We start from the raw sequence: 24,568 nt of genomic DNA on the forward strand, positions 1-24,568 counted from the left end.
TAGTGGAGGTGACAGTATTCCAGCTGAGCTATTCAAAATCTTAAAAGACGATGCAGTAAAAGTGCTACACTCAATTTGCCAGCAAATTTGGAAAACTCAACAGTGGCCACAGGATTGGAAAAGATCAGTTTACATTCCAATTCCAAAGAAAGGCAGTGCCAAAGAATGTTCAAACTATCGCACCATTGCACTCATTTCTCTAAGTTATGCTTAAAATTCTACAAGCTAGACTTCAGCAGTATGTGGATCGAGAACTACCAGAAGTACAGGCAGGATTTCGAAGAGGCAGAGGAACTAGAGATCAAATTGCTAACATACGCTGGATCATGGAGAAAGCTAGAGAGTTCCAGAAAAACATCTACTTGTGCTTCATTGACTATATGCTAAAGCCTTTGATTGTGTGGATCATAACAAACTGTGGCAAGTCCTTAAAGAGATGGGCATACCAGACCATCTTATTTGTCTCTTGAGAAACCTATATGCGGGCCAAGAAGCAACAGTGAGAACTGGACACGGAACCACTGATTGGTTCAAAATTGGGAAAGGAGTCCAGCAAGGCTGTATACTGTCGCCTTGCCTATTTAACTTATATGCAGAGCACATCATGAGAAAGGCAGGGCTAGATGAATCAAAAGTTGGAATTAAGATTACCGGAAGAAACATCAACAACCTAAGATATGCAAATGATATCACTCTAATGGCAGAAAGTGAAGAGGAACTAAAGAGCCTCTTGTTGCGAGTGAAGAAGGAGAGTGCAAAACGTGGGTTGAAACTAAACATTAAGAAAACCAAGATCATGGCATCCGGCCCTCTCAATTCCTGGCAAATAGATGGGGAAGAAATGGAGGTAGTGACAGATTTTATTTTCCTGGGCTCCAAAATCACTGCAGATGGGGGACTGTAGCCAAGAAATTAAAAGACGCTTGCTCCTTGGGAGGAAAGCCATGGCAAATCTAGACAGCACACTAAAAAGCAGAGACATCACCCTGTCAACAAAAGTGCGTATAGTCAAGGCTATGGTCTTCCCAGTTGCAATGTATGGCAGTGAAAGCTGGACCATAAGAAAGGCTGAGCACCAAAGAATTGAAGCCTTTGAACTATGGTGCTGGAGAAGACTCCTGCGAGTCCCTTGGACTGCAAGGCGATCAAACCGGTCAATCCTAGAGGAGATCAACCCTGACTGCTCTTTAGAAGGCCAGATCCTGAAGCTAAAACTCAAATACTTTGGTAACCTAATGAGAAGGAAGGACTCACTGGAGAAGAACATAATGCTGGGAAAGGTTGAGGGCAAGAGAAGAAGGGGACGACAGAGAATGAGGTGGCTGGATGGAGTCACTGAAGCAGTAGGTGTGAGCTTAAATGGACTCCAGAAGATGGTAGAGGACAGGAAGGCCTGGAGGAACATTGTCCATAGGGTCGCGATGGGTTGGACACGACTTCAAACTAACAACAACAACAACAACGTGTGGTGAAAGAAGTCAATTTGGGGACAGGCAGTGGGCAATGCTAAAAAAAACCAGGAATGAGTATGAAGGTGGCTTCTATTAGATATGTCTCTAAACCCTTCTGTCCCATTAAATATATCTCTGTACATTAGATATATCCCTAATCCCTTTTTCCTCATAGGATATATCTCTATCCATTAGATGTGTTTCTAATCCCTTTTCCCAATTAAATATGTCTCTGTCCGCTAGGTACAGGTAGCACTTGACTTACAACAATTCAGTTAGTGACCATAAAAAGTTACGATGGCACTGAAAATGTGACTTATGACCCTTTTTCACACTTTAACGACCATTACAGCAGGCCTATGGTCGTGTGATCAAAATTTGGAGGCTTGGCAACTGATTCATATTTATGATGGTTGCAGTGTCCTGGAGTCATGTGATCACCTTTTGCAACCTTCTGACAAGCAAAGTCAATGGGGAAGCCAGATTCACTTAACAACCATGTTACTACCTTAACAACTGCAGTGATTCCCTTAACAATAGTGAAAAGGAAGGTCATAAAATGGGACAAAACTCCCATAACAAATGTCTCACTTAGCAACAGAAATTTTGGGCTCAATTATGGTTGTGAATCAAGGACTACCTGTATATCTCCAATCCCTTTATCCTTATTGGATATGTTTATATCCATTGCATATGTCTCTTCTTTCCCCATTAGATATGTCTCTATCTATTAGATGGAGCCGTAGTGGCAGAGTGGTTAGAATGCAGTATTGCAGACTATTTCTGCTGTCTGCCAGCATTTTGGCAGTTCGATCCTGACCTGCTCAAGGTTGACTCAGCCTTCCATCCTTCCAAGGTCAGTAAAATGAGGACCCAGACTGTTGGGGGCAATATGCTGACTCTGTAAACCACTTCGAGAAGGCTGTAAAGCACTGTGAAGTGGTATATAAGTCTAAGTGCTATTGCTACGGTTAAGAAATGTTTCTAATCCCCACAGTATTGTGTCACTCACCATTTCTACCACTTCCACCTCTGCCTCAATACGTAGGTGATACAGGAAGGTGGCCAGATCCTTCTTCATCTGTATGCTATTGTCCTCCAGTTGGGCTACTGTAAAGATGCGGATTTTGCATTTACGCCACACCTTTGAAGCAAGGAGAAGGGGAATCAGCAACTCCACTTATCACTTTAATGTCTACTCTGTATCTCAGCAATGCCCGCCCATTACCACCTTGTGCTGCTTGAGAAGGAAGGGGAGGAGCATCAACATCCCTCCATCATGCACAATCCACCAGACATCAATGTTGCCCTCGGAAAAGGGCTCCGCGTTGCTTGGGAAAAAAGCCACATTCTTTGCCACGAGCAAGGCCAGCCGGGCAGCTGTAGTCACGCGGACAGTGCCTGGAGAACAGGAAGAGGAACTCATGCAATTATGTTCAGTTGACTCTTCTGACCTCTTGCCCCAAGGATCTTGCCCCGTAGGGAAACCGTACCAATAAAAGTCTTCCAAGCACGGGCATCCTCACTCTGACGCCAGGCGTTCGGCCAGCCCATCACCACGGTGTTGTGCTTCATACCACCCAGTCCGCAAGACTGAATGAGGTGGGAGATGCCCTCCCGCACCTTGGCAGCCACCACGATCTGGCAGAAACCTTTCACACGTTCTGCCTCCATTAGATGTTTGATGGTCTGAAATAACATAAAGCTGCTTAAAGGTCACGCTGCAGAAAGCTACTCGGCATTGCAAACAGGAAACTTCAGTGTAATGTAGAGCTATGATGATTTGCATCTAAAGATGGTCCTTCAGACTTGAACATAATGTGTGGATAGGATCATTCATTCCCCAATCCCCGGTCCATAGACCGGCACCGGTCTGCGGCATGCCAGAAATTGGGCCACGCAAACAAGCAAAGACCCATCTGCGGGATGCAGGCAGCATGCGAAACCACACCCCGGTCCATGGAAAAAACTCTCTCCGTAGAACTGGCCCTTGAGGCCCAAAAGACTGGGGGCCCCTGCATTACACAGTTTGCAGCAGGACCCTTAAGGAAACAGATGCTCATTTCTGGAAATGGATTATCTGATGATTTCATTCTGAAGAAGAGCAAAAATCTGTAATGTACAGGTAACCCTTGACTTACAACGGTTTGCTTAGTGACCATTCAGTTACAACCACACTGAAAAAAGGGACTGATGACCATTTTTCACACGACCGTGGCAGCATCCCCATGGTCACGTGATCAAAATTTGGATGCCGGGTAACTAGTTTATATTTATGATGGTTGCAATGTGCAGGGTCATGTGATCAAAGCAAAGTCAATGGGGGAATCCACATTCACTTAACAACCGTGCTACTAATTTAGCATCTGCAGTGATTCACTTAACAACTATGGTAAGAAAGATTGTAAAATGGGGCAAAATTCACTAACAACTGTCTCGCTTAGAAACAGAAATTTTGGGCTCAATTGTGGTTGTAAGTTAAGGATTACCTGTAGACTATTAGATGCTACTAATACTATAATATAAACTGAATCAATATATCTCAGAGATTGCTTGTCCTGACACAAGCAATCTCTTATTTTCATATTTGGGTTTGGGCCAGATACAATCACAAGACAAAGCAACAGCTTCATGGTGGAAGCAGATAAATTCCTGTTGACCTTATGATGGCACTGTTGTGATTCAGGGTCAGCCTGTGGGTTCAGCAGTTGGGTCGAACGACTCAGAGGAGGAGGAGGAGGGGGGTGTTGGAGAGGTTGCTGAGGGGGTTGGAGAGCTTGCTGATGAGAGCCCTCAGCCAGGCCCCTCCCACCTGGTCACGACGCAGACCCAGCTGTGTGAGCCTGACAGCGTGGATGAAGATGACCCACAGCTGGCCCTGTTCAAGGACGCCCAACGCAGGAGGCAGTCAATCAAAAGTAAACAGAGGAAGGCAATGGGGCACCTCGGAAGGAGGCAGAGAGAAGCCACGCCCTGAACTGTATAAAAGGGGAATGCGTGGGAGGGCTGGTTTGCTGAAGGCAACCGCTTGAATAGCTCCTGTTTCATGGTTCGTGTCTTGTTCTGTTTGCTTTTGTATCCATAAATTTGGCAGGCTTAGTTCCAGCCTCTTGCCTTCTTGTAAAAGGGGTTGTCCCTGCCTTTTCTGCAGGGCCGGTAGCAGGCTGGTACAGAACAGGCACCATCCAACACATAAAACCCAGGTTGACAAAACACAACATTCTAGTTTATGCTTCATGCTAAAAATCCCATTTCAGATTACTCTGGCAAGCTTGGAAAACCCGGCTTAACAAAAACACAACGAGTGACTGCCTTACCTATCATAGCGCTCTAAAACATTTTTTTCCAACCATCTTTGAAACCAGATTCCCTTATGGGAAAACCATACTAAGATAAGAGAGCAGCAGCAGAAGCTAGTTCGCTTATGTACACCTTTTAATATAAAATGTATGTCTACCTTAATTGTTACTGTTACTTGTCCCAGCTTCTGCCAACCCAGCAGTTCGAAAGCACGTAAAAATGCAAGTAGAAAAATAGGGACCACTACGGTGGGAAGGTAACAGCGTTCTGTGCGCCTTTGGCGTCTAGTCATGCCGGCCACATGACCACAGAGACGTCCTCGGACAAGCGCTGGCTTCTTTGGCTTTGAAATGGAGATGAGCACCGGCCCCTAGAGTCGAAAACGACTAGCACGCATGTGCAGAGGAACCTTTACCTTTACCTACCTTAATTTAGCATTTGGTTTGTGTTGGTTACGTATTGGAACTTGTTCCCCAAAAAATTCAGTTTTAGGACTTTGCAAAGCAAGTTCTTATAAGAAGTGATTCGTTACTCAGTTCAAAGCATCTGTTTCGTATGCAAAGGATTCAAATCCTCACTATATATCCAGTTAAAAGATTTCAGGTAGCCCGAATGAAAAAGGCACCTTCGTTCCTGAACCTTTGGAAGACACATGCTAGCTGGAGAAGACACATCGCTGAACAAACAGAAAGATTAAATATCAACTATTTCCCTATTTTTCTTGTCTCCAATTATCCAAAAGCTCTGCTTCATACTGACAGCTGCCCTTTTTGTAGCCTCCTATCTTAATCGGTGGCACCCACTCAACTGAAATGCACTTCCACGAAGTCTCACCTGTTCAGCAGCCAGTGCTTCGCTGTAAGTCTCCAGGAAGTTGCCCACCATGACCGAGCCTACAATAGTGAGTCCTTTGCCAGCTTTCAGCTGAGAAGCAAAGGTGAGCAGATGTGGATGCTTCACATGTAGATCCTCATCCAATTTTAGCAACACCAACAGTTGTGGCCTAGGGGAGAAATGGAAGCCCAACACACGGTATGTAAGATGAAGGAGCAGATGAATTTAGACTTTTGCCCAACATCACAGAGACATTAAGAATTTATATCGCAGCAAATAATGCATGTTAATCTGCACGTGTAAGTATTCCGTTTTATAAAACCTTAATAAGACCACACCTGGAATACTGCATCCAGTTTTGGTCAACGCATTTACAAAAAAGTTGTTGAGACTTTAGAAAAAGTTCAGAGAAGAGCAACTAAGATGATTAAAAGCCTGGAGGCTAAACCATATGAAGGACAATTGCAGGATTTGGGTATGGCCAGTGGCTCAGTGGGTTAGGACGCTGAGCTTGTCGATCAGAAGGTCGGCAGTTTGGCGGGTCGAATCCCGAGTGCCGCGTAACAGAGTGAGCGCCTGTTACTCGTCCCAGCTTCTGCCAACCTAGCAGTTCGAAAGCACGGAAAAAGGCAAGTAGAAAAATAGGGACCACTACGGTGGGAAGGTAACAGTGTTCCGTGCGCCTTTGGCGTCTAGTCATGCCGGCCACATGACCACGGAGACGTCCTCGGACAAACGCTGGCTCTTCGGCTTTGAAACGGAGATGAGCACCGGCCCCTAGAGTCGGAAACGACTAGCACACATGTGCGGGGGAACCTTTACCTTTACCTTTACTAGTCTAGAGAAAAGAAGGACTAAGGGTGACATGATAGCAGTATTCCAAGTATTTCAGGGGCTGCCACAAAGAAGAGGAGAGGGTCACCTTATTTTCCAAAGCGCCAGAAGGCAGGACAAGAAACAAGGGATGGAAACTAAACCAAGGAGAGAAGCAACCTGGAATTAAGGAGAAACTTCCTAACAGTGAGAACAATTAACCTGTGGAACAGCTTGCCTTGAGAAGTTGTGGGTCCTTCATCACTGGAGGTTTTTAAGAAGAGACTGGACAGTCACTTTTGAAACGGAGTCTCCTGCTTGAGCGGGGAAGTTAGGCTAGAAGACCTCCGAGGTCCCTTCCACCTCTATTCTGAATTTGAATGTGCATTTTCTATGCAGCACTGTCCCATGTGGAGACAACAAGAGTCCAAAAGCAGTCAGGAAGTTCCCTACCTCCAGTTTTTGGTGTGGGGTGGCCCTTCCTCAAGGCGCAGCAAAGCAAAACGGGCTGCACTCAGAGACAAGCCACGGATGCCATCTCCCCATTCTTTCTCAGCCCTGCAAGGGAAGCAGAGTTTGGTCAAACAAGCATGTCACAAAAAAGACTTATCCTTTCCAGAATTGTTGCAGGCAGAGCAAAAATGTATTCAGGCGACCCTGCAGAATCCAGCTGCTTATCATTAAGTTAGGGCAGGATTAGGATCAGGGTTTGGGAGGGAGTTAAATCTAACTGCAAGAAATCCTCACTGAGCAGACGCCACACAGAACGAATCCAAAACAGTTCAGGGACACTCACCCATGATATTCAATATATTTGTAGATCATGCCAGCTATCACCATTGCAATAATTGCATAATACCAGGAAGAGATGAACATGAGCGCCACACAGATACTCATGCCCATGAAGGAGAGTATCCTATGGGGAGAGAAATTGGAAGGAGAAGGGTACACACAACATAGCTTCCTAAAGACCATGGGAGCTAGAATTAACCAAAGAGAATATTAGCAACTCAGATTTTATTGACCCTCATTGCCCTCTTACATATAATCTGTAGACTACTGGCCTATATATACCGTGTTTCCCCAAAACTAAGACCCAACTGGAAAATAAGCCCTAGCATGATTTTTCAGGACACTTGTAATATAACCCCCACCCCAAAAATAAGCCCCAGTTAAGACTGTCAGCCAGACAGATGCATTTAGTACCGTATTTCCCCAAATATAAGCCCTAACTGTAAAATAAGCCCTACTGCGTCTTTTGGAGCAAAAATTAATATAAGATCCGGTCTTATTTTGGGGGAAACACGGTAGGAATTAGGTGTCTAAATTCCCCCACCTTGTTCGTCTTCTGCATCTACTATTTGTGCCCCCTCCCTTTTCAACAATTAGGTAGAAGAACGTTCTTACCAATGGTAGTACCGGAAGCGTGGTCTCCAATTAGGGGTGCGTAGTAGGGTTTGTAAGGCACAGGCTAGGTTGACAAAGAGGTAACACATCAGGAAGAACCTAGAAAAGCATCTGGTGGTGTCAGTAACGTGTGTTTCCTTGGGACCCCCAACCCACGAGAAAGATGGCACTTACATGGAGAGGATAGGGGCTACCATGTCCAAGGAGGCAATCAATATCCCAAGTTCTGCTATGCCCGCTGTCAGAAGCAAAGCCCAGGTGGGCTCCCCATTAGCTTTACCATGGCCAAAAATCTAAAATGAATGCATGTGTGAGAGAAGCCAGAGAGAGTATGGTTTAACCCTTAGATATTCCCTATCTGAAAGCAGAATAGGTCCACTCACCCGCAGGAAGGGTATAATGTTGTCCTTTGCTATAGCCTGCAGTAGTCGGGGTGCACCTGTGAGGCTCTGCAGGCCAGCTCCACATGTGGAGAAGAACGAACCAATGACAATGACCCAAGGGGACGGCCAGGAGAGTGTCCCCACCACCAGGTTCCTCTTTACTGTGTCGCCAAATCTATTGGATAGACACAACAATGAGCATTGTTAAATGGAATCCTTAAGGCTTCAGAAGTGCACCTGAAGCAAGCTAGAAAAAGAAATTATATGTTCTACTATATGGATGGCTCCATACACACTGATTGCAAAAATCTTTGGATTCCAGTGGAAATAATACAATTCATAGTGCACGCTCCTATATGTAAGAAGAGATCTGCTGGATCAGGTCCAAAAAGCCCATCTAGTCGAGTAACTTCTCTCACACAGAGATTATCCTAATGTATCTGGAAAGTTCATAAGGAGGATAGAAGGATGAGGATCCTTCTTCATCGTTGCTATTTATCAAATAGTATTTAAAGCAACTTCAATGCGACTTAATTCCTAGTAAAATAGATATATAATTGCATTCTAACTAGATCCAAGCCATGGAACAGAAGCAAAATAAAATGCTAATCACAATTTATGTGTATGCACACACACACCTGCCTTTGAGTACTGGCAACTACCTGATCTCTGGAGTTTTCCTGGCAATATTTTTCATACGTGATTTGACTTTGTCTGCTTCCTAAGGTTGAGTGTGGGACTAGCCCAAGGTCACCCTGCTGGTTTTGTGCCTAAGGTAGATCTAACTCCTGGTCTCTATCCTGATGCCTTAACCGATACTCCAAACTAACTTTAATCACAAATATCCAGCTTAAAAAAAGAAGCATGTATCTAACATTCCAGATGTTGACCACAAAGGAACTTTATAACAATAGCAATAGCACTTAGACTTATGCTTCACAGTGCTTTACAGCTCTCTCTAAGCGGTTTACAGGGTCAGCCTATTGCTCCCAACAATTTGGGTCCTCATTTGACCGACCTCGGAAGGATGGAAGGCTGAGTCAACCTTAAGCTGGTCAGGATCGAACTCCTGGCAGAGGAAATGCAGAGTTAGTCTGCAATACTGCATTCTAAGCACTGCACTACCACAGCTCTTTGCGCCACCATGGCTCTTTATAGCCAACACAACATGCACCCAGAAAAATATACAAGCAGTGTCTACTAATGGAAAATTATAAAATTAAAAGAAAGCCAAGGTACTACTACTTACTTGTCCCTGAGTACAACGCCTTCCACACATGCCCCAAACAGCACTACGTTGCTAAGATCTAATGTGGCAAGAGTCAAAGTTAATTTTGTGCAAAGAACAATGTAGTAAAAATGAACAGCTAGTCTTCACGTAAGTAACTGTATCAAGTCAGTTCTCTTCTCTTGCTTATTAATCCTAACATATTCCAGCCAGGAATCTGCCAAGCAAAGGCACGGTCCTGGTATCAGGGCAAGATGAACTACAGGGCTGAAACTGTAAACAGCTTTGATATATTTCCTTGCCAGTAGCTTTGTATCTGTGGATGAGGAAACATAATTTCAAGGCAACAAAGCCGTCATCCTCACTAGAGAGGATTCTGGGTTCAATGTGCCCCCAAACATCTGGGATTTGTTAAAGCAGCACACTGGCATTATTAAAGGGGTCCAAATTCCAGAACATAAAACAAGACATTCTCTTTGGTCAAGAATGATGAACGTTATCCAAGAGGAAGATGATCTTCTGACAGCTATCTCTACATCAGTGTTTCTCAGCCTTAACAACTTTTAAGATGCTTGGGCTTGACCTAATTCCCCAGCCAGCATGCTGGCTCAGGAATCCTACCAGTTGAAATCCAGATATTTTAAAGTTGGGAAACTCTGCTCTACCCAGACACTTGCCTAAAAGAGCAACAGAAAATGTTTGCTAGTTCTCTGCAAGCTCCAGATTCACAAATAGGTAAACATGTCCAGGCTTGTGTCAAAATGATTCTAAAACTATGCAAAGTAGCCCTTGCCAAACTCCATTTCCTATTAAACTGATTTTAGAAGGAATGGAATGCAAGGAGGCGGGTTGTCTGGAGGTGCCTCCAGCTGCTTGCAAAGGATACACACAAAGGAGGTGGTGAGAATAGCCAGGATGGTACCGATGGGAATAGATTTCTGGGCATCCTTTAGGTCCCCTGAACGATTGGACCCAGCCATGATTCCTATGAAAACAATACCATTTAAACAAAGAGTTGGTATATTTCTGGAATGTACATTTATGTGACTGAATAAAGTAATAATGAGGAACAGTGCTGACTGGTATTTTATGTAAAGCTTTTGGCAAAGGAACCATTGCTTCGATAAAATTAAACATTAACTGAGTTAAGCAGAGTTGGTTCAACTTATTTATTTATTTATTTATTTTAATTCCATTTATATCCCGCCCTTCTCCGAAGACTCAGGGTGGCTTACAAGCTTAGCAGGGAAAACGTGGGGGAAAAAGGCACAATAAATCTGAATCTCGCCCCTTTGCTGGTCTTAATCCGGCCAAGATCAAGCTCCTTTTACCAAAGTTGAGAAACTGCAGTTGAAATCTTCAGGTGTCCAAATGCAGGCCTCACAGCTAACTAATCTACCCTTCTAATATGGCTTGGTTTTGAAGCCACACTGAATGGAGAGCTCGAGCAACACGGGCACTTACCAGTGACAGAAGGGAAAAATATGCCCACAAGAAGGGTAAAAGAAGTGGTGATATCAGACAGGACGTACTGCTGGTTCAGAGTGCCTCCCCCATCAACCGAGCGCAAAGACGGCTTCTCAAGTATTTCACCTTTCGTCAGGTAGCTGCTCCAAAGATTCTCTGCAATTACGACACCATCATCACCATCACCCTCACCACCACCCTCACCCCATCATTTATTTAAAGTGCCCCCCCCCATCCCACAATCTTCTTAACTATTAGGCTGAGAAGTGTCCCAAAGAAACTTCACGGTCACTGCTGCAATAAGAAAGGACTTGAAGAGCAACAGAGAAAAAAAACAAAGAACACTTTTGCCAAAGAACAAAAGTAAACCCTTTCTCACCAGCAATAACACCACTGGCTAGTCCTGGAATTCCTTGGATAACAGTGACATTGTTGTGTTGGAAATACTCGTCGCAAGAGGCATTGAGGAGCCTGCTATGGTTGCAAAAGCGTGTCCACAGGAACGTGGGTATGGTGAGGTTACCATACTCCTTGGTCTTGGCACATGTCTGAATATGGTGCTGGGAGAGGGAACGATTCCCCAGCATGCACACACTGAATGGGGAGAGAAATAAAGACGAGCAAATTGGATTTCAAAAGCTGACCAGTTTGAAAATGAGTACATGCTACCATCCGTGGGAGTGGTGAGTTGTTGTTCTGTTTGTACACACAAACTAGAAATTCTAGGGTTGGGAAGGAAATTCTCAGTAAAGAAGAATATTTGTAGCTCGGGGTGGAAATGAGAGGTCCTTGGTGCTCTCTGAGCTGGGCTGTTTTCTTGCAGGCATTTCATTACCCAAACTACGTAATATCACTAGTGCTAGACTAGATGTTACCTAGTTCGGGTAACAAGGAAACAACCAAATTCAGAGAGTACTATGGAGAGCAGAGTTCTTTATAATAATAATAATAATAAACCTTTATTGTCAAAGTACAACATGTGTACATTGAGATTACCTGAGCCTCCCTCTGTGCTCTCTCCCCCCAACACACAGTGACAACAAACCCTCCATCCCACCACACTATGTTAACCAACTACACCACACACTGGCCTCCCAAGTCAATTCTGCATAAGATTATGTCCCATTTAAAAGCCTAACAGCCCACGGATAAAAGCTATTTTTCAGCCTGTTGGTACGGCTGGCTATATTCCTATTATCTCCTACCGGATGGTAGGAGAGTAAAGAGATACCGTCCAGGGTGTGAGTCATCCCTGAGAATCTTCCTCACTCTTCCAAGGCAACGAGCCCTTCTGCTGGCCATTCTATATTTCCCAACTCCTTTAGGGGCAGGATGGTGGGGATTTCAAAGGGAGTTTGGTTAGCCACTTCAGAGTATGCTAGTAACTTACGGAAAATCAGGAGGTGCAAAGGAGGACTTGATGACACCACTGTAAATAGCCAGAATGGAGACGATGACGCAGGCAAGGAAAAGAGAGGCAAACTTGTTCACGTAACGCACTCCCACAAATACCACCAGCACCATAAGCAGCAGGAAGGCCGAGCCATAAACCCGCATGTTGTTCAGCATGGCTGCCGGCTCCTTCAGGGGATCATCGCTGTGGAAGATGGCTGCCTTGGGGGCAATGTACATCTGAGAGGAGGCAAGAATGAGTCACACGTCACCTTCGGCCTAGTCAGAGGAGTGAAAATAAAAAAAGATGTGGGGGTTGGCACGATGGTAGCAAGAGACACTCCGATCCGCAGTCTCCTGCTTCTCAGAGGAGCTGTAGCCGAGTGACAGGACTTACACCTCAGAGCTACAACACCGTCTTATATCTTATGGGTTCTCCTATGGGGCACTGAATACCTACCAGGAAGATTTCAATAGCCCCCAAGATGTACATTGAAGCAGCAAAGGTAGTGCCGAGATAGAAGCAGAGTCCTACAGCTCCTCCAAACTCAGGGCCCAGGGCTCGTGAAATCATGAAGTATGACCCTCCAGCTGCAGAGAGGCGACAAAGAAGCTCATGGCAGAAGCTGCAGAGGGGAAATCATATTATCCCTGCTTTCTTACTCATTCCAACCCCCTCACCTTTTCAGAAGGACCTGCCTGTGGCTTTCAAAAACAAACCAACAGCAGAACAAAAATCAGCCCCCAAAGGACAAATAACACTAGGGAGCCCTGGTGGCGCAGTATTGTAGGCTAACTCTGTTCACAGTCTACAGTTCGATCCTGACCTGCTCAAGGTTGACTTAGCCTGCCATCCCTCCGAGGTCGGATATTTGGAGGCAATATGCTGACACAGTAAACCGTTCAGAGAACGCTGTAAAGCAGAGGTCCCCAATCCTTTGGGCGCCAAGGACTGGTTCGATGGAGAGAGGTTTATCCGTGGACCGGAGGGTGCATGATTTTGTGTGCCGCCTGAATCCCATGGATGGGGCTTTGCTTGTTTCTGCAGACCGGTTGCTGGCATGCTGCGGCCTGGTACAGGCCCACGAACTGGGGGTTGGGGACCCCTGCTATAAAGCACTATAGTGTGGTATTTAAGTCTAAGAGCTATTGCTATAACCATGGTTAGAGAAAGAATTCCATGCTTTGTGAAAGTGGGGACATTCTCCATATCAACTAATCAGATTTCTGAGAGGGGAGCACTCAGGAAGACATTGAACATGATCGGATTTGAAGGCATGTGGGAGATTTTTAAAAAGTTAGCGCTTACCAGGCACAACTCCATTGGTGGCAATGGCGCTCATGGAGATGGCTGTTAGCAATGTCTAAGGAGGAGGTGAGAAACAGACAGCCTAAGTAATTTAGGAGATAAATACAGGCAGTTGCAGGTTCTTAGCTTGCAATGTGTTAAAAGTCACTAACAGAGCTTATAACATTTGGCTATTATTTTGACAAACCTAGATTTGCTTTTTCCCACCCCATTCAGTTTTATATTTTGATAATTCTCCCTTTAGTTTTCTTTATTATTATGGGTAATGAGGACAAAATGCCAAGGCGGAAGTGAGCAAAATGGCTTTAGTCAGGTGGGAAGATGGACATTTTCAAAAATGTAGGAACAGGTTAACCAAAGAATAGATATAGAAATAAAGATCACCAATGATCTCAACACAACAATTGACTACATCTACAAAGAATATAGGGACGCAGTGGCTCAGTGGGTTAGGACGCTGAGCTTGTTGATCAGAAGGTCGGCAGTTTGGCGGGTCGAATCCCGAGTGCTGCGTAACAGAGTAAGCGCCTGTTACTCGTCCCAGCTTCTGCCAACCTAGCAGTTCGAAAGCACGTAAAAAATGCAAGTAGAAAAATAGGGACCACTACGGTGGGAAGGTAACAGTGTTCCGTGCGCCTTTGGCGTCTAGTCATGCCGGCCACATAACCACGGAGACGTCCTCGGACAAGCGCTGGCTCTTCGGCTTTGAAATGGAGATGAGCACCGGCCCCTAAAACGACTAGCACGCATGTGCGGGGGAACCTTTACCTTTACCTTTTTTACAAAGAATATTATTTTTGTACTGGCATTTCAGCCATGGGATACTAAAATGAGTGAATGTAATTTCTCCTTCCTCAAGATCAGAGGTTTCCTTCTTCTCTCCACCCCCTCTCCCGCCCCCCAGCCTTCCTCTATACCGAAGACTGCAGTAACATAGTGTGATACTAATTTGATCAGACAGGGTAACTTACACAGCAACAGCAAATAAGGACAATGATAAAGGCTTGCAGCACACCAGCTGTACCCACAACCCAAGTAAGACGCAAGAAAAGAATCACTCCGAAGATGTTCTGCAAGCAAGGCAGGTAGACTCCCATGAAGGTGCCCATCTGTGGAATCTAGTAGAAGGACAGGCAGAGGGTTAAGGTCAAGCTTCCCAACATCTCTATACAGGCAGTCCTAAACTCACAAGAGTTCGTTTAGTGATCCTTCAAAGTTACAACGGCACTGAAAATAGTGACTTATGACCATTTTTCACACAACCATTACAGCATCCCTATGGTCATGTGATCAAAATTCAGACACTTGGCAACTGGTTCATATTTATGACGGTTGCAGTGTCCTGGGGTCACCTGTGATCACCTTTTGCGACCTTCTGACAAGCGACGTTAATAGGGAAGCCAGATTCCCTTCACAACTGTGTTACTAATTTAACAACTGCAGTAATTCACTTAACCCCTGTGGCAGGAAAGGTCATGAAATGGAGCAAAATTCACTTAACAAATGTCTCACTTAGCAACAGAAATTTTGGGCTCAGGTGTGATCGTTGAGGATTACCTATACAATGAAAACTTGTAATTTCTCTATTCTTTGATCCTGCCCACTTCTCAAGAGTCATTAACTGTAATATCCAGGTTAATCTGTTCTCTGAGTTCAGGATAGGTGACAAGTATTTTCCTAGCTGCTGATTCAATGGAATGAATTTCTGTTGCTAAGTGAGACATTTGTTAAGTGAATTTTGCTCCATTTCATGACCTTTCCTGCCACAGGGGTTAAGTGAATATCAGTAAGTCAACTGGGCGTAATCAGTTTCGAGGTAATGTTTAAGATCTACCAAAGTGAAGCTTCTGAGGAAGCTGAAATTCTCAGAAAGTCTGGAAAGGTCAGTAAAGCTTGTATGCATGAGGCATATAAAACAAAACGAAAAAAAATGTATCTCTGCCAACTTATTAATCTAATCCTACTTATTTAAGTCTCAAAAATTACATGTAAAAGTCAAGGATTTAGAAATGTTTCTTCCAGAGCATACAAAAATGAACGCTTCTCTAAGAAGCCCAGAGCATATTTTGAGAAAGTCAAATGTTTAGGACTGTAGACTTCTCTAGTTCTGTTCTGTTCTGTTCTGTTCTGTTCTGTTCTACTCTTCTCTATTCTATTCTGAGACTGTCATCCAGGTCATGGTTGTCCCAAAGATGCTTTTTCAAGAGGCAACTGGACTTCCATGTTTTTCTTTAAAGACATTTCGCTTCTCATCCAAGCTTCTTCTTCAGCTCCAACTGGATGGTGGGGAATGGAAGGATTTATACTTCTTGCAGATAGCTGGTCATTTGCATTCTTTTAGCAAATTGTTCAAGCTCCTGGAGGCTTATCTGTGTCCTCAGGATCACCTCGCTAACCCTCACTAAAAGAATGCCCCACCATCCAGTCAGAGCTGAAGAATCTTCTTGGATGAGAAACGAAACAACTTCAAAGAAAAACAAGAAAGTCCAGTTGCCTCCTGAAAAAGGACCTTTGGGAAATAATCGTGGAGGAAAATATTAATTCTTTCAATTCTGATCTTAAACACATTTTCTTTCCCTCATTTCAAGATGTCTCCCATAAACCTTCTTGGTGCCATTTCTTACCTTGGTGATTTTTTTCTTGCCTGGAGGGACACTCTCTGCCTCCTCGTGTTCACGGGCTCCCTGCATCAAGTTGGTGTAGTTGGCCATTCGATTGAGCAGAGAAGACACTTTGGGTCGGGTGTCCATCTCCTCCTGCAAAGTGGGACAAGAAGACAGTAGACATGAGAGCGAGTTTCAATGAAAAGTCCCTTTGAGATGGATGAAGGAAAAAAAAATCAATGAAGGATTGAAAGTAGCGATGAAGGATGGAAGCCAAAAGAAACAAGAGTGGACTATGAACAAGCTAGTTATTCTACAGACTTATGTGTTCACAAATCTTTCCTGTTTTGCATCTTCATTGTATCTTCCTCAGACTTTCAGAAAACTCAAAAAACAAGATTGGCCTCCCTTTCCAAAATGTTTTTAAAATTACTATCCTTTGAACTCTGGTGCTGGAGAAGACTCCTGTGAGTCCCTTGGACTGCAAGGCGATCAAACCGGTCAGTCCTAGAGGAGATCAACCCTGACTGCTCTTTAGAAGGCCAGATCCTGAAGCTAAAACTCAAATACTTTGGCCACCTAATGAGAAGGAAGGACTCACTGGAGAAGAGCCTAATGCTGGGAAAGATTGAGGGCAAGAGAAGAAGGGGACGACAGAGAATGAGGTGGCTGGATGGAGTCACTGAAGCAGGAGGCGTGAGCTTAAATGGACTCCAGAAGATGGTAGAGGACAGGAAGGCCTGGAGGAACGTTGTCCATGGGGTCGCAATGGGTCGGACACGACTTCGCAACTAACAACAACAAAATCCTTTAAAAAAGACAGGTGGAAAATTTTCAACATGCAGAATTAAGAGTAACTACACTTTTTCTACGGACTTGTAAAAGCCCAGAAACTTGAATTAAGATGTATGCTTTTATGCATAACCTATATTACAGGGTACAAGGAGGAAAGAATACAGACATAGATTGGTATAGAAAGTATAGGTATTCCGACTTACAACAGTTCATTCAGTGACCAAAATTACAACAGCACTGAAAAAAGTGACTGATGACCATTTTTCACACTTACGACCGTTGCAGCATCCCCATGGTCACCTCATCATGGCAACTGGTTCACATTTATGACGGTCACAGTGTCCCAGGGTCATGTGATCACCTTTTGTAACATTCTGACAAGCCAAGTCAATGGGAAGGCCAGATTCACTTAAGAACCGTGTTACTAACTTAGCAACTGCAGTGATTCACTTAACAACTGTGGCAAGAAAGGTTGAAAAATTGGGCAAAATTCATTTAACAAATATCTCACTTAGCAACAGAAATGTGGGGCTCAACTGTGGTTGTAAGTCAAGGACTACCTGTATATGGTGGAAGTGGGAAACAAAAGTGAACCGATGGCAACAAGCAGTGATCTCACCTCAAAGAGTGCCAAATTCTTGTCAAAGCATTCGTCGCCTCCTTCATAGTTGATATTGTTAAGAAATGCATGGGAATCCTTCTTGTGTCCAGGATCTGGAATGTGGAAAAGAAAGCATGGCTTAAGACACATGTCAAACACAAGGCCCAGGGGCCGGATTCGGCCCGCAAAGTGGTTTCATGCGGCCATCCTGGAAACAGTGAGGGAACGGCCCCCACTGCCTTGGCCCTGGCCCAGAGACCCTCCTTCTGCCAGAGACCCTCAGATCTGTCCCACTCCTGCCCAGGACCCCATAGGCACCCTTGATGCGAACGATGTAGAGCTGGCCACGCCCACCCAGAAGGCCATACGCATTCTAGCCACGCCCACTCAGTAGGCCACGCCCACCCTGGCCATACCCACCCGGCCCCCTGAGGGCAACCGCAATGCTGATGCGGCCCTCAGTGAAAGTGAGTTTGACACCCCTGGCTTAAGAGAAAGATTAGCCCAAATCTGTTTCTCCAGCTCTGTACCATGCAGCTCTATCTCTACAGGAACAATCAGAATAAATCTTTGCTGCAGGACCGTTAAGCACTTTTCTTGCTCAGCCGATAAAAAGAAATATCTTTCAGGAACCAATTTCTATTATTCTTAGGGTGGATATGTGTCATAAAGAACAGGCAGAGAGAAATAAGGGGAGAAAATAATAAACTAAATTTATCAATCTAGACCAGGGGTGTCAAACTGCCGCGGGCCGGATGCATCGTAGTGAAACTGGGCCCACCCCATTGCCAGCAATGGGGAAAAAAGTTGCAATACATCGCGACACATCACATGACGTTGCGAGTTTGACACCCCTGACAAACAAAGGGAACAGACCACCAAAGTCTTGGAAATTCAAACTCTGTGCAACCAATCAGGAGCAAGGTTTTCCCCCCTTTCTCAGGTGAACTGTTAGAAGCCCTCTGCTGCTAACAATAATCTGAATTTCCTTCTTTCTTTCCCCATTGTCCTTTTGATGGTAAACGGGTTCCTCAATTATTAAACCCCTTTATAAATAATTTGCATTCTTTTCCGAAATCAGTAATCTCGTTCTAATCGGAAATTTAGCTTATATAGCACATCCTGGACCTTTTCTTAGCTCCGAAAGAGCAGGGATGCTTGTCTTCTTTGGAATAAAGGAAGACAGAGATTATTTTATTTTATTTTTGTAACAGGGATGGTGGCAATGACAAACCCCTTCACCCCACAAGACTGTGGGAGGTTTTCGCAGCAGGGACCACACTTGGGACAGCAAGAGGAGTTAACCTACCACATCTCAGATTGTGAGTGTGCATGTACTCCATTGTACAATGCCAAGATTCTGTTTAACCAATGTTGCTGGCCAGTGCACACTTGTTTTTTAATCTTGGAGAACTGTCTAACATCACCCAGCTCTTCTTCTCTGGAGCTTCATGGAGGAATGGACTGAAAGACAGGCAGCCAAGTTCTAAAATCTTATCTGCAAGGTTCTGTGACCTCATTCTTTAATTTTAAATTCATCCACAAAGACACTGATAACAGGCTTCACAGCTGCAGCTGATTCGTTTATTAAGATGGCAGATTCTTGAAAGCGGTTCATATATAATTTTCAAGGATACAGATTCTTGTGCCAAATTCTTCTCTAAAAGTCTTAATTATGAACAGTCTTCTCAGGGGAAAATTTAAGATCAACTTTGAGGGAGAAAGAGGCACTTAAAAACCAAATCAGTGAAGTAAATGCTGTTTCTTTAAAGTCCATTTATAGTGATTTTTACAATTTTACATACTTTCTACATTTTTGTAAACTTTAATCCATGATGATGAAGGCAAGAGAAACTATCTTTGGAAATAAGGCATTTCAAGTAAGACACTCTAAAATTACTTATTGTGTAATATTTTTCAAAAGAATCAGATTGGTACCTTTTTCAAAAGGAAATTCTCACACTCCCAGCCTCTTCTTATGTGCTGAACTAATAATTGTCTTTCATTCTCCCAATACAATCATCCAAACAGAAGGTTGAAACTTTCTACCCATTTTCCAAACATTAGCTTATGTCGGTTTCTGGACTCCTTGTATACACCAACACATGTTACACAAACATCATTTGAGAGAAAAATCTCTTATTCATATCTCTTGCCTCAGAACAGGCAATCAGTAAAAAGATGCTGACTATGGTTGGTGATCTTCCAAACAGAAGCAAATCACAAATTATAGATATATACTGGTTCTCAATTTATTGCTGGGACTTTCTCAACAGATTTCAGATACGGAATACGAGTCAGTGGCCAAGTGCCTGAATTTCGATCATGTGACCATGGAGATGCGGCAACAGTCGTAATAGTGAAAAACGGTCATAAGTCATTATTTTCTGTGTCATAACTTTGAATGGTCATTGAGTGAACTATTGTAAGTCGAGGACTACCTGTAATAAAGTCAAAATGCTAATGTTTCTCTCTCCTAGTTTTAAATCCTGGAAAAACCAAAGAGATCATTGTCGATTTCAAAAAAGGCAGGCACAGCCACACTTCTCTGTGCATTAATGATTCACCTGTGGAGATGGTTACCAGCATCAAATTCCTGGGTGTGCAGCTAAGGAGTGGGCTGGCTTGGTTACTCAACAGCAAGACACTGGTGAAGCGGGCACAGCAACCGCTGCATTTTCTGCGTTGCATGAGAAAAGCGTATCTTCCTTCCCCTATCCTTACCACTTTCTACAGAGGGACGATCAAGAGCATCCCGTCATACAGCATCAGTCTGATTTAGAAGCATCACTGCTTCAGACAGGAAGGCGGTGCAGGGAGTGGTGAGGATGGCTGAAAATATTATTGGCAGTTCTTTCCCTTCCATCCAGGATAGCACATTAAGTATTGCTTGAGCAGGGTCCGCACGATTGTCTGGAACGTTACACATCCTCTTCACAACCTGTTTTCCTTGTTACCTTCTGGGAGGAGGCTCCGTGGTATCCGAAGCAGAACATCCAGATTCAGCCAGTTTTGTTCCATACAGCTTCGACTTGTGAACTCTCAAGCTTCCTCCTTTCGTTATGTATTCAAGATGGACAGTGATTAATATTTTACTGATATGTAAGGGTGTAGGTCTATACATATGTTGTAAACAGGGTGCTTTAATGTGTGTTGTGTATGTGTAAACTTTGAGAGCAAGCAACTAAATTTCATTTTTAATGTCTTGTCATTGTGCCCACATTAAAAAAATGACAATAAAGGCTATCTATCTATCTATCTATCTATCTATCTATCTATCTATCTATCTATCTATCTATCTATCTATCTACCTCATAAAAGGCTCGTAAATAGCCTGTTAATTGGCCAGCTAAATATAGGAAAGGGAAAATGGACGACTCACCCCATTTTAGGGGAATGAAGGGATGGTATAGAATTCTGTGTTCTGAATTCTGCTTTCAGAGTATGTAGAATCTATTAAATGAAGTAAGAATGAGCTTTCACTGAATTGTTATCCTAAGGTAACATTCTCAGCATACTGGAACAAACAGTTCCAGGGTATTTTGCTGATATGGTTTTGTTGATTCTGTATCTCTGGAATCCTACAAACACAGATAGATAATCATCTGCTACTGTTTACCCAGTCAGTTTTCCCAGACTGAAGATGCAGGACTCCTTGATCTTTCAAAAGCATGTTGATCCTGTTTCAACAACCCCAAATCTCTGATAGCCATCCTGATTTTAAATTACCTATGGTAATCTATAGAACAGTAGAATGCAGGTAGTCCTCAAGGTACGATCACAATTGAGCCCAAAATTTATGCTGCCAAGTGAAACATTTGTTTAGTGAGTTTTGCCCCATTTTAAAACCTTTCTTGCCACAGTTGTTAGGGGAAACCTTTGCAGCTGTTAAATTAGTAACACTATTGTTAAGTGACTCTGGCTTCCCCATTGATTTTGCTTGTCAGAAGGTTGCAAAAGCTGATCACATGACCCTCAACACTGCAACCGTCATAAATATGAAGCAGCTGCTAAGTGTCTGAATTTTGATCAAGTAACTATGAATATGCTGCAATGGTCATAAGTGTGAAAAATGGTCATAAGTCACTTTTTCAGTGCTGTTGTAACATTCAACAGTCACTAAATCAACTGTTGTAAGTCACAGACTATCTGTAATTTTCCCTTGGTCTAAGTTCTTCCTTCCTTGCAGAAGGAATGGCATTGTCAACACTGTTATTGTTTTTAATAATTTTTTTTTTATTTAATTGTATGCTTAATGAGGTTTTTATAATTGACTAAGTAAATGAATTTGGAGAGTTAAGAGCTATTTTGTGTTGAAACAAAGTTAACCTGAATCCAAATGCTACAAAAATAAGTTGACCAGGAAGAAGCATGTCTGTATTTTTACAAATGCTAAAGCAGGAGATAATCTAGAAAAGGTATTCATCATCTTGCTTTCTTTAGGTTTAGGTTATATTACCTCTATCAGTATGACCACTGTCTTTTCATGAGAATATAACCCAAGCAACTAAAAAGTTACACTGCTCCTTTAAAGAATATAATCAACCAACAAAACAGACATTTATAAAGACATCTATTAAAGAGCAAGCTTCTCATTACTGGAAAATTTATGAGTTCTATTGATGAAGACTGCACTGCACAATATTATCTCTCTCTCAGACACAAAAATACACACTCCTACATACACACACAGATACACACGCTCAACTTCCTTCTATCCACCTATACAGCTTCAGCCAACCGAGATGTGTACCCTCAGCCCCACATCAACTGTATCTGTTAATAACATGATAACATACATTTACCACAAACACACATGCGACCAAACACACATAAAGGTCCTCTGCGATACTGTACCTAAGAGGTGACATTGTTCCCCTGTGATGGAAATTTGACTCACATCTGAAAAATCAAGCAGAATATGGAGGGGAAAAAATGAATAGCAAAATAAAGAGAATGGGAGAATAAAACGAACTGTTTTGTCCCCAAACTTCCCAGGATTTCTTTAAAAGGTACTTTCCCCTTTCCCTCAACAACTGTAATCAACCTGACGAAAAGCATGAAGTAACTCATCAGGGAACCCTACTCTGTGGTTTTAAACCAACAGCGGCAAATCACTAAACAAAGCATCGAGACTAGAAGCCACTGTACAGAACTACCCTTCCCTTTTTCCACCCACCCACAATTGGTGTCACATTGTAATCCAAGGGGCCAGGGTGATAATAGATAGGACGGGGTGGGGGGTGGGGGGGGCACCCGTGAGTGAAAAAAATAATAGGCTAACAGAAGAATGAAGTACGATTCCTTCCTTTCTGTAACTCTCTCTGGCTTATTCCGGAATAAGCCTGAGAGAGTTATAGAAAGGAAGGAATCATACGTCATTCTTCTGTTAGCCCAGGGGTAGGCAACCTCGGCTCTTTTATGACTCGTGGACTTCAACTCCCAGAATTCCTGAGCCAGCTATGCTGGCTCAGGAATTCTGGGAGTTGAAGTCCACGAGTCATAAAAGAGCCGAGGTTGCCGACCCCTGTGTTAGCCTAAACGATAAGTTTTCCTCAATGGCCTTCCAAATATTGCTGAACTTCAACATCCTTCACAACAGGCCATCTTGAATTATGGCTAAATGAAGAATGCACTTCAATTAGGCCTGGATGATCACAGGCTGACCATCTTTCCTGTACTGAAGACCTACTTGTTTGAACAAGCCGGCCTGGCCTGATGGGTGATGGGTTTGGATTTTAACATTGTTTTAATGTATTTTAATTCATTGTTGTTAGTTTCTGGGCACCCTGTTTCTCTTTTAATGTTTGTATTCTTGTATTTTTATATGTTTGCCCTGTTCACCGCCCTGAGTCCTTCGGGAGAAGGGCGGTATACAAATAATTATTATTATTATATATTATTATTATTATTATTATTATTATTATTATTATTATTATTATTATTATTATTATTATTATTATTATTATTATTATTATTATTATATTACTCTGTGACTTCCTGATGGAGCAGGACTATTAAATACGTAGGAAAGGAATTAAGCTGACTTTGTAATAATGCCGCTTGGTGTGTGTGTGAAAGCCCTAATAAGCAGGCATATACATAGAATGAAGGCTACTGCTAAGCTTGTAAGCCGCCCTGAGTCTTCGGAGAAGGGCGGGATATAAATGGAATTAAAATTAAATTAAAAAAATTAGAAGAGGGAGTTTGGACTCTTGCAAGATTATGAGACTGGTAATGTAAAATTCTAATTGCTTAGCAGCACATGTTCAAATTGAAATAAACCCAGGATTATGCAAACATAAACAATTAACAAATATAAATGATTGCCTAATCATTTTGTCCTTGAATTTTGCCTACGTTGCCCATAAAACTGAAAATTCCCTCTCTTCTTGCTCTCTCATTTAATCGATGCAGCTGATATGGGCATGATTCAAGATCAGCTTCCTGTTTTTTTGTTTTTAATTTTCTTGTTTATGGAAACAGGAAAATGATGGCCTGCTAAGCCTATTTCTTTTTCTAGTGACTTACAGGCTCTAGGATAACGTAAGATTTGTTTTGCCTTAAATGCATTCAGATATAATGAAGGTCTAAATGTCCATCATTATCTAAATGTCCATCATTAAGACAGAGCCAATTATGTACAAATCTGCTAAAGTCAAATCAAAACTGGATGTTTTTAACAAGGCTGTTAAAAAAATCACGTTAAAAATAATGCAAGGAAGGAGATCAGGAATGGTATAGTGTACTATCAGTCAGATGAAAGATTTCTATATTATACACTGTTATCAGGTAGCTGGAATAAACTGGCAAGCAAATTTAAGACACTTATACAAAGGTCTGTTCAAGTGTTTTGGAAACAGCAACACAGACAATTACTTAAACAATCTGAAATGCTTTTAGAACAGCAAATCTTGGAACTTGGAATGGTATATTGGAAGCTGTATAGGTTCTCCTGCTTGAGCAGGGGGCTGGACTAGAAGAC

General features: G+C 43.0%; 1 protein-coding gene across 6 annotated transcripts in view; it reads right to left on the reverse strand.

The window, feature by feature from the left end:
* LOC308677654 (solute carrier family 12 member 6) overlaps positions 1–24,568 on the reverse strand; it is a 61,407-nt gene that overhangs the window by 5,765 nt on the left and 31,074 nt on the right. For 3 of the 6 annotated variants that reach the window (XM_081344263.1, XM_081344262.1, XM_081344266.1), the window contains 20 exons: positions 22,441–22,485; positions 17,602–17,696; positions 16,209–16,340; positions 14,556–14,702; positions 13,585–13,639; positions 12,736–12,866; positions 12,274–12,515; positions 11,263–11,477; positions 10,881–11,039; positions 10,303–10,401; positions 9,438–9,495; positions 8,189–8,363; positions 7,980–8,098; positions 7,806–7,904; positions 7,195–7,314; positions 6,852–6,956; positions 5,586–5,754; positions 2,945–3,140; positions 2,683–2,852; positions 2,464–2,595 (listed from right to left, as the gene is read on the reverse strand). In XM_081344263.1, coding sequence (XP_081200389.1) covers positions 2,464–2,595; positions 2,683–2,852; positions 2,945–3,140; positions 5,586–5,754; positions 6,852–6,956; positions 7,195–7,314; positions 7,806–7,904; positions 7,980–8,098; positions 8,189–8,363; positions 9,438–9,495; positions 10,303–10,401; positions 10,881–11,039; positions 11,263–11,477; positions 12,274–12,515; positions 12,736–12,866; positions 13,585–13,639; positions 14,556–14,702; positions 16,209–16,340; positions 17,602–17,696; positions 22,441–22,485 — 2,663 coding nt within the window. Of the gene's footprint in view, positions 1–2,463; positions 2,596–2,682; positions 2,853–2,944; positions 3,141–5,585; positions 5,755–6,851; positions 6,957–7,194; positions 7,315–7,805; positions 7,905–7,979; positions 8,099–8,188; positions 8,364–9,437; positions 9,496–10,302; positions 10,402–10,880; positions 11,040–11,262; positions 11,478–12,273; positions 12,516–12,735; positions 12,867–13,584; positions 13,640–14,555; positions 14,703–16,208; positions 16,341–17,601; positions 17,697–18,892; positions 19,048–22,440; positions 22,486–24,568 lie in introns of all 6 variants that reach the window. The other 3 variants (XM_081344265.1, XM_081344264.1, XM_081344267.1) reach the window with 2 other exon arrangements.

The sequence above is a fragment of the Vipera berus genome, assembly GCF_964194415.1.
Source record: "Vipera berus genome assembly, chromosome: Z".
NCBI lineage: Eukaryota > Metazoa > Chordata > Lepidosauria > Squamata > Viperidae > Vipera > Vipera berus.